At 41.8% G+C, this 10,375-nt stretch overlaps 1 protein-coding gene across 4 annotated transcripts in view; it reads right to left on the bottom strand.

Annotated features, from left to right (window-relative positions):
* The window catches only part of Elmo1 (engulfment and cell motility 1), a 535,944-nt gene that overhangs the window by 232,061 nt on the left and 293,508 nt on the right, over positions 1-10,375 (bottom strand). For all 4 annotated transcript variants that reach the window (XM_013521230.1, XM_005397755.2, XM_013521231.1 and 1 more), the window contains exon 15: positions 8,587-8,695. In XM_013521230.1, coding sequence (XP_013376684.1) covers positions 8,587-8,695 — 109 coding nt within the window. The remainder of the gene's footprint in view (positions 1-8,586; positions 8,696-10,375) is intronic.

The following is a 10,375-nucleotide window of genomic DNA, read 5'->3' as shown; positions in this document are numbered from 1 at the left end:
AAAAAAAAAAAAAAAAAGATAATAAAAATGTGAACCTATTCTATCAACTTTCACATATGAAATTAAATGCCATCATATGTTAATTTAGCATTGATTGAAATTATTGTCTGGGTTTTCACAGAGTTTATTCATGTGAGATGGAACACTGACCTGCTTTCTGTTACTGAGGTCCTTTTTACTTCTCTGGCACAAGTTAATTTCTGAGTAAAACTCAGTGTCCATGGCTAACAAATACAAAAATTTTGTAACATGCACTTGCAAGTACTCAACTTTGTTTTGTTTTGTTTTTTATTTTCCCATATGCGCTCTAGTCATGATCTTTTTAAAATTATCTCCAAGGCTTTCCTATAAACCACCTCAGCTTTTAGGGGAAATAGGGCTAGAAACTAAAGGGGCAATAAGTAAGAATTAATAAGCAGTAGAAAGTGTAGCAAAGGAGACAAAGATGAAGTACTACAGGTATGTGTTTTGAGGAGAGTGTGATACACTCCCACAGTGGCGTAAGGGGAGGAATTGGAATACTAACACAAACCTGATGTTCCAGATGACCCTAAAGAAGTTGTCTTTCCCTAAAGCAGGAAGAGGAGCCCATGGGAGTCTGTGTCCCTTCACCAGGTCCGTCTCTCTGTCTCTCTCTCTTTGTGAGGCTGGGCTCCCTGCCCCATCTGTCTGTAACCTACTCCCTCCTTATCTTATCGGAAATAGCATAACGAGGACCAAGTCCTAGAAAATGCCTAGGATAAATATAAATTATTTCTAGCCACTTATAATTGAGATATACCTGATATAGTCTCCTTTGTAAACTGTAAGTTTAATTTCTCTCAGCAATCATTTCCTATGTAGGAAGATAAGACATTTTATTGCCCCTTCAGAAATATCTACAATCTTGCCTTCTCCAATGCAAATAAACTACTACAGAACCTTAAATCCCTCAGACAGCCACTGCATGCAGAGGAAGTGCTGGCTTTCTATAGGATACATCTCAGCCTCTCAGGGTCTGTGGCATTCCTCTTAAGGTTATTGCCTACATAAACAGAGTACTGTAAACCAGGCATGGTGGTGCACACCAATAATTCCAGCACTCAGAGGGCAGAGGTAGGAGGATTGCCATGAGTTTGAGGCCAGCCTGGGCTGCGTAAGTGAGCTCAAGGGCAGCCTGCATTACATAGCAAGACCCAGTCTCAAAAAATAAACTAAAATAAAAAGAAATAAAATAGAGTACTGTACACTTAACAAACATTTCCCTCCTGTTTCTCAAATGAAAGCATTGCTGCTGCCGATGACATTGTCCCCATGACACAGTTGCGGACAACAAAGAGCAAGACAAAGCTTAACCATCTTGACAGTCTGATTCTGAATATGTGAACCTTGGTTTTATCATTACTGTAAACAACCCTCTCAAAAATGATTTGTATATTCTCTCCTAAGACAATTGTAGTTTGGGACCAGAGTGCATCTACATTTCTAAAGCCAAATTCAGGACTCAGAACATGTATTTTGCTCTTGTTTATTATTTCCAAAGTTGAAATAGAATGTAAACATAGATGTACAGTATAAAAATGCAAGGTAGAATCAATATCTGAGGCCCTTCAGCTTTCTACAGAGCAAGAGTACAACCTGGTATTAGAAGAAAAAGGGTTCCTAAGAGGTTTAATTGTTAAAAGCTAATTTTCTTGAGGTTTCTTTAGCCAGAATGTTCTGACTCCAAATGAAAGTGATGGATGTTTTTCCTCAGCGCACAGAAGCACCAGCCTCCCAGAGTTAAGTGTCTAGTCTAATTGCTGCCGCACTCTAAAGAGTCCTTCAGCTTGCTCATCTGTGTTATTTTTACTTGCTAAAGCAGGGGTGTCTGGGTGATAAATTATACGAGATACTCCACTCAGCACTGCTGGTGTGTTATAACATTGCCATGGAGAGACAAAGTGAGGAAGTGGGGAGCATCTTCCCAGAGCAGGATGTATGTTTCATTCTACTTTCCTTCAAAGAGAGACGTAGTTATTAAATTTTAATCAAATTATAAATGATCAAACAGCAGAGATGGCAAAACTTTCAGAGACATATGAAAACTTCCACCACAAAGGTACCTCCATTCTGTCCTTCAAAATGTGCCTGAGAATAACCCACACTTAAAAACATAATTGAGGGAGAAGTAGCCTTCTGCTAAAAGGAAAGTAATATAGTAGAGCCCCAGCATCTTAGTGATGAAAAAGAAATGCATTATAATCAAACCTCAATTTCCATGTTTCTGCAACCTTTGATATGGCTCCATTAAAAAGAAAATACTGCATTTCCCGGTAAAGACAAAATGACAGAGGGCTGTAATCTGACTTCAATTTGTTACAGTTTTCTGCATCAGTAAGGCAAATGTAGGAAAGAAATTTTAAAGCATAGAAACAAAATCAAGGGTTCCAAATACTATGGTTATTTCTCCCATTTCAACTGAGCCTCCATTTTCTTCAGCTGTTATTAGCTTTATGTAGTCACCTGGTAAGGGGAGGTTGTTCTCACCTATAGCTTAGGGTGTGGGTTATGATTGCATCTAGGGATTGGTCTGATCCAATCCAATCCAATGGAGACCCCACTGACCACACCACTGTCTAGGTTAGGCACAGCCACAGGCCTGGTGTAAGCCAGTGCCATGTGAGACGAAGTTCGTGGGATGGCTTTCTGAACCGTTTCCACATCCCTAAAAGGGACCTACAGGAAGAGTCAGCCACTGATTCTTCTAGACCATGTGACGGTAGCTGCCATTTGGCTACCAGTATACAGGAATGGGAAGAATGTGGGTCCTCATGACATCACTGTCCCAACTCTGGATTTAGGCAGTAAATAGGGGTTTCAATTACTTGCAGCTGAATTATCCTAGCAGCTCCATTATAGCTCGAGGTTTATTCAAGGTCAGTTTGCCCCTGCTCCTGGCCCAGTACATTACCATGCTCACAAATTTTTGGTCACACCCAGAAAACATAATCCAATTCTCAAATTCTATACCCCTGACTGGGACATTCTTTCCTTATATTAAAATCCTTCTATTGTTTTCCATGGCCTGCAATGACCAGTCCAAGCTCATTTGCTTGATGAATACCTTGGATCTGATATTTAGTTCCTTCCCCCTCCCCCCCGGTACCAGGACTCGAACTCATGACCTTGCGCTTGCCAGGCAGGCACTGTGCCGCTGAGCTAAATCCCCAGCCCCCTGATATTTAGTTCCTTAACCACCATCTTTCCTCTTGCTTACTGCTGTGAACTTTCTGTTTTGTCTGATTTTTGTTTGTTTACTTGTTTGAGGTGCTGAAAGTGGAATCCAAGACCTCGGACATGCTAGCAAAGTGCTGTATCACTGAGCAAACCCCACAGCTTGAACCCTATGCTTTAAATACATAGAACTAGGATTCTCTGAAGGCCTCAGATCTTTCTACCTACAGTTGCTCACTGCCTGAAGTTCTCAAAAGCCACTCCAAACCATCCTCCCAGCCATGACAGCCTGGTTACTCCTCTCTTCATTTTTGTGATTTTCTTCTCTATCATATCTCCCAAGACTCTCCCTTCCCTACCCTGCCTGGCTCCCTAGGAAGAAAAGGAAGCAAACACACTGCCTCCTACAGACATCAGTGTGATTTCAGTGTAAAGTTACAAATACTAAAAGAGTCTAATAATCATTTATGTACGTGAAGGACCATTCGGTCACCTACGCAAGCTGCTTAAAGCTGGAGAATGTGCTTGACATCATGTCCTCTGTGATTAGTAAGATCAAATTCATAGAGAAGCTGCCTTGTGTTTTGAATGAGACCAAGAAGAGGAGAGAGAGGGAGAGAGGGAGGGAGAGAGGGAGACAGACAGACAGACAGCAAGACAGAGAGACAGAGAGAGACACACAGAGAGAGAGAACATGCAAATAGATGGATGCCAGACAGATAAGACAGAGATACAACTCTATCTAATATTGGAATACAATTGGGTACAGTTATACATAGCCAAATGATAAGCAATTAACCTATCTGTATCAAAAATCAAGTTTCTCTTACATCCATCAATTACTTATTACTTCTCTTAAAACAAGTGCTATAATAATAATAGCTACCATGCTTTTCGCCCCATGCAGGAGCTGGTATCTTCTTTAACACTTCTCATCTGTAATGAGCTCCATGGTTTCATCTATCCTATGCCTCATGCATTTATAAGGGAACCACCCAGCCTCCCTCTACCCACACCAATATCGTCCTGGCAACTCCTTCTCTCCTTGGGAAGACCTCCTTTGCTGTTAGTTCAATTTTTTTCTTGTAACTGGAGCTGCCAATTATACAACCCTGGCTATGAGGACATATGACCACATCCAGTCCACGAGTATTCTCTGTGATATTTAAAATTGAAACTGAAGGAAACATGTTTTATTCTCAAGAAAGCCTCAGAGAGAAAGCAGGTTAAAAGGAATACAGTGGTATCTGGGAGATAGGTTCTATAATACCTAAGGGATATCAAAATCCTCGGATGCCCAAATCCCTTATAAAAAATGACACAGTATTTGCATATAACCTATGTACCTCTGTCTATACTTTAAAAGGTCTTTATTTATAATACCTAATACAACAAAGAGACTGTAAATTGTTACTGTACTGCATTATTTAGAGAATAATGACAAGAACAAATATTTGTATGTGAACAGTATGAATCCAATTTTTTTCAAATATTTTTGATCCATAGTTTTGGAATGAACTTCTACCGTGGATGCAGAAGGCTGGATAAATTAAATTTTAGCCAATATATAGAATGGCAAGACAAGGAACATTGTACCAGGTCCAGGTTCCTGCCATCATTTAAATGAGAGCTTCCTCCCTACCTCTCTGAATCAATGGTCATTTGTTCATGGATAGTGAGACTGCGTTGTTGGCAAAAAAAAAAACCAAAAAACTCAAAACTGTAAACATCCCATCTGCCAACTAAGGCAACATCTACTATCTCATTTAAGATTGCCACCCGCTTTGTAGAGCAGCTATTACTTTTATTTTAGGGATAAGGAGCCAGATAATCAGGATAGAGGAGACACAGGATCAAAGCTTCCACAAAGTAGCTGAGCTGAACTATTTGGATCCCAAAATGCCATTACTTTCCTATCGCTTTCCATGGTGTTCTTCCTTCAGCATCCTGAACACCAGCCTGAGAACAGTTACCCCACAAAATACACAGGCCCAGTTCAAATCTTCCCTTTATGAATCCACACTGATGGTACTGATCTTGGTGACCTCCTGGTGGGGAGGTATACAGACTTCAATTAAATACCCTTGCTGAAGGGCTCTGAGAATACAAATAGACATTATTTGGACCACACTATTAGGAATAACATTTGCCTCTTGCAAAGTCAATAAATGAGACGCAGGAAAGAATGCTGCTTTTTTTTAAAAGTAAGCTAAGAAAAGTACATAATTATTTAGTATCAGCAATTTAATAGAACAGTACTATGTTTACTTTTGACACCAAAATATAATTGGTACTTCAGAAGCATGTTTCCCCAAGAGATCTAAAATTGAAATACAGAAACCATTTGTAGAAAATTAAAACTTTCTACTTTTATAAACATCCTTTTCTCCCCCAACAAAATCAACTAGATTTTTAACCGAGTATTTCTTTGGTCTCAGCATCTACTTGTAGAGCTAAAATGACCGTGATTTTTAAAGTCAGTTATTAACACACATCTGAGATATGCTCAGAACCATAAATTTAGGAATGCAGAAATTGGATGCATATAAACCAGAAGAAGATTGATCTGGGTGTAAAACTCATTTTCCTGGGAAGAAAAACAAATATGTCTTTTACCATAAGGGCGGATTCCGATTTGTTTTCCATATTAGTAACTTATTTAATACAGTGGTGGGCAAAAAGCAATCCATTAAAAAAGCAATTTTCCTCTTTCCGTGGGGCGCTTTATCATTTGATGTCTAGCATTCAATCAGAATGGAGCAATCCCTTAATATTTTATGGGCGGAAAACAACTCATTTTGGCATGTAGGCCTCAGCAACGTGACAGTTTTTTGTAAGCCTTGAAAAATGTCCAGAATGACCTTTGCGGATGCTGGCGAGCAATAGGTCAAACTGGAATGTTAAATTTAAAGTCATCAAAACACTGAGAAAACTATGCTTTAGAACAGACAATGGGCAGTTATCAAAAATACAAGGCATTTCAGCTGATAGGAACAAGTATCAGTTCTGGGCTCATTCTTCCACCCTCTGACCTCTGAGAAGCTTTCAGAAGTTCCTGGTGAACGAGGACCTGATCTAGTTGTGGGGTCCATCACAGTCCCTGACACATCCTAAGTGCTCAGTAGATCTTTTGGGAGAAGTAGAGAAACATGTTTGTTGTCACAGATGAAAGGGCGCCACCTTGGCTGTGCCAGGCCCCAGATTACCAAGCCCAATCTCCCTGCCGAGACTACTTGAGCAGAGGCTGTGGGAGCTGGGGCAGAACCCAGGGCCTTCTCTCCATCAGAAGGTGGTACACAGAACTGTCCACAGCATAAGAGGAGCATCTCCCTCACATCCAGGGACTGGTGAGGTGTTTGCCTTTGTCTCTGGCCTGTTACCACCGCCTGCACGTGTGAGGTTCCACTCTGCTTTCTGGACTCACTACAAAGTCCTCAAATGGCTGCCATGCACTGGCAGGGGTCAGATGGTCCCCTCGCTGCACCCACCCAGCTCCAAGCACAGAGCTCACACTCACCTGAGGGGGACCAAGTGCTCAGATTCCTGCCACCTCAGATGGGGCCCCACTGACCAGGAGGCCTGCCAAAAGAGGTCTGCATGGACCCTGCCTGCCAACACTAAGGCCATGTTTTCCAAGCCATCCCATCCCCAACCCAAGGTTGAACACTTTCTCTCCCCAAAGGGTTCTTTTCATTGCTACCTCTGTAAGTCCAGCCAGAAAATGAAATTTATGACTCAATGCCCTAAAAACTAACCATCCACTCCTGCATATTCTATAGCAGAAAAATGGGGGATTGTAGAAGCATAGTGAAGTTGGTACTATATCCAGGGACACAACAACCCTAAGAGGCAGAGACGGAACCACCTGCCCTCACTGCCAGCGTTCTCCCTGTCCCTTTGCTGGGTTACTGTGCAGCATGACAGACACATGTCCACTGGGTAAAGGAGGGCAGAACAAAGCTGGGTATGGACATCACAGCACAAAGAACATCCCTCCTGCTGCCCTGAAGCTGAGACTAAGCAGTCAAAATATTGCCGAGGAGGATGACAAAGGAGGGGACAACAACCCAAGCCCAGAAATCTCCACAACTGCTCTCCACGTCCTAAGAATCTTGAAAGGCTTTGAAATGCTCTTTAGCAAGTGACTTTCAACAATTCTTTCCATGAAATTAAGATAAACATAATTAGGCACTGTCATCAGATGGGGAACTTCAGTAGGATTTGTTTGATTTAAGGGTTACACCCTTAAACTGGATAAACAAGCCATACTGCAGCCTCAAGTCTCAATGACTTAGTTTAATTAGGGAGCAGAATGGAGGACTCGTGGAAAAGATCCATGTAAATCTAAGTCTTAACATTTAGGAGGCAGTACCTGAGGTCAGATGAACACAGAACCCTCCAGGCTAGGTTGCCATTCTCCCCACACAAATACTCCCTGGTGAGGGTCAAAAGCAATGAGCTTTCATAGAATTTCAATATCACATCCTCCTCTTTCTCAAACTTGTTCTCAGCGGAGGGTGATAAAGTGCTGCTCAAACAGGCTCAGATTCTTAGTGTATTCTTCACTCCGTACTAAATTTCCCATTTTATCTCAGCAGCACCTGTACTTGGTTCTCTACATGTTAATAAAACATAACCCCCTTTTCCAATTTAATCATCAGATTCTTTCCATTAATCATTCCAGCCCATTCTTTTTAGCTCCCAGGCAGGTGGCTGCATATTTATGCTTTCACAATAATTCCAAACATCACAACATGTTCCTGATATAAACCGTCCTCTCTGGTGCTCATGATATGAAGCCTAAGAGGAGAGATTTACATGCGTGCCAGCTCCATAGACACAGGATGGAGGAGAAGTCAGCTCCTTCCAGGAGGGCTGATCGTGACAGCAAGAAGAGGTTAAATCATGTTCACCTTCATGCCAGTGAGTCAAAGGGAAGAAAATGATCGTCTCCTCTTTTCCTCCATGTCCCCTCATACATTATACAATATAAATGAGAAAAAGAGTCATAAGCATATCTCTCATCACATTTTTCATTTTCAGCTACCAAATTGCTTCAGTAATTTCTTCTGTCTTAGAGAAAGTATTCCAAACAACAGAAACACTGAGAGCAAGCAAATTTCATTAAGGTATTCGATTTTTCTTCATAGAGAAAAATCACTTTGAAAGAAAGAAGAGAACATGATCCACTAGCAGGGAATTTCAAAGAACACCACAAATTGTTTCCCTAATTAGCAGCAAGGCTCTTGTAATATATGCTCATTATCACAGTATCTGAAACTCAACCATGATACCTACACAATAATGTCCAGGTGTAATCTTTGTGCAAGCTCGGGGCTCAACCCTGAAGCCCAGCAAATGGCCAAGCTTCACAGCCACAAGGGTACTTACGCAGCTCGCCCACTTTCAGGATCTCACACAGCATCTTGGTCAGCTCTATGCTGCTGCGGCCAAAGGGACATTCATGCTTGTCTTCTCGACTACTGTTCTCCAGTACAATCTGCCAAGGATAAGGCAAGTGGTCAGAGAGAGAGTTCAGTGGCTGATAATATAAAAAAAAAAATAGGCTACCCTCCAGTAGAGAAATCAAGAGACCCTCTCTAGGTCCCCAAACTAAGATTCTTGGGGCCAAGATAAAACTGTACACAGAGTGCATAAGACCTCACCTTCTCATGCTTTCTAAGGCTCCTCTAACTCCCTCTGAGGTGCAAGAGGGTGTTTTACCTGTTGGTTTCCATTTATAAAGTATCTGCAGAGGATTTTTCAAAAGTGTTTCATAAAGACATTTTACTTCAGTGATAAAACTACTTTCTTGTTCTCCCAGCTCCATTTTTCCTTACTTAAAATAGTAACTCTGTGACTTCATCTCCCACATTTCAATTGCATAGTTCCTACAGAAGTTTCCATGTTTTTGCAGCACCTCACCTCTGGCATGAGCAGGATGAACCACAACTGGAGAACATGTGACCCAATCTAACCCAATCAGAGTTCTTCCCTGAGACAACCCGGACAAATCAGAGTCTTTCCCTGAGACAACTTGGACAAATCAGAGTCTTTCTCTGAGACAACTTGGACCAATCAGTGTCTTTACCTGAGACATTTCTTCCTAAAGAGGAAAAGTTGACTCACCTATACTGACCTACTTGTAGGATGTAAGCAGAGGAGTTACCTGGATGTTGGCCTACAAAACATGAAAATGAAGCCAAAATACAAAGGATAAGAGACAAGAGGCTATGAGAGCCTAAGAAGGATTTGGATCTTGGCTCATTTGTTCCTGCAGCACAGCTCCTTCCCTATCCTTGTGCTTTGTTTGTCCCATCTTTTTCCGAAAATCCTTTGGTTCACTTAAGAAATTCTCCTTTCCTTCAGCTAGTTTGAGCTGTTCTTACCACTTAAAACTATGGGAATCATTCCACATAAAAGCAGAAGACAACAACAAAACTCTAATGAACAGTCCCTGGAGAGGCTGCTTAGTTCACAAACTAAAAAGTTTATTCCTGCTGGAAGCTATGCCTAAAATTCTTCTCCAGGAAACACTGTCTGGTGCCCCTCAATAGATTCACCGCTTTCAACACTTGCCTCCCACTAGCATCTACAAGGATACTAACGCAATGACTTACTGCTGTTTCCCCTTTGCTATTGTTTGGATATGGACTGACTGCCCCCAGGGCTTCATGTGGAAATTGAATCCCCTCTGTGAGGTATAAGAGGTTAGACACTTACTCTCATGATGGTGTTTGGAGGTGAGGCTGCTAGGAGGTGACAAGGATTAGGTAAGTCCACTGGGGTGGGGCCACCAAATTTGAGTCCCAGTGGTTTTATGAGAAGAGAAAGACACCAGAGGAAATACACACGGGTACTCCATGTCTCCTGACTTGTGATGTCTTGTACCCCCTCAGGCCTCTGTCAGCAATGCCATCATCTCATCAGGTGTTCCCACTTGGGAATGCTCCTCCTAACCCACCATGTTTACCCAACCACCTTCACCTGCTCTCCCAATGATGTGGGTCAGTGTGCATGGCCTTCAGAGCATCCCAGGGGTTGGCAAATTCTCCCATTTTGTGGGGCTTTTCAACCATTTGCAACATAAGCTCCCATAAAGCATTAGGCCTTGGATGTCATCATGAACGTTGCCTTTAATGTCCTTGGGATTTATGACAAATATGTTTCCTTAAAATGT

The sequence above is a fragment of the Chinchilla lanigera genome, unplaced genomic scaffold, assembly GCF_000276665.1.
Source record: "Chinchilla lanigera isolate Chin_1 unplaced genomic scaffold, ChiLan1.0 scaffold00059, whole genome shotgun sequence".
NCBI classification, from domain to species: Eukaryota; Metazoa; Chordata; class Mammalia; order Rodentia; family Chinchillidae; genus Chinchilla; species Chinchilla lanigera.
The sequence above is the reverse complement of the archived record's forward strand: the minus strand, read 5'-3'. Positions and strand labels throughout refer to the sequence as shown.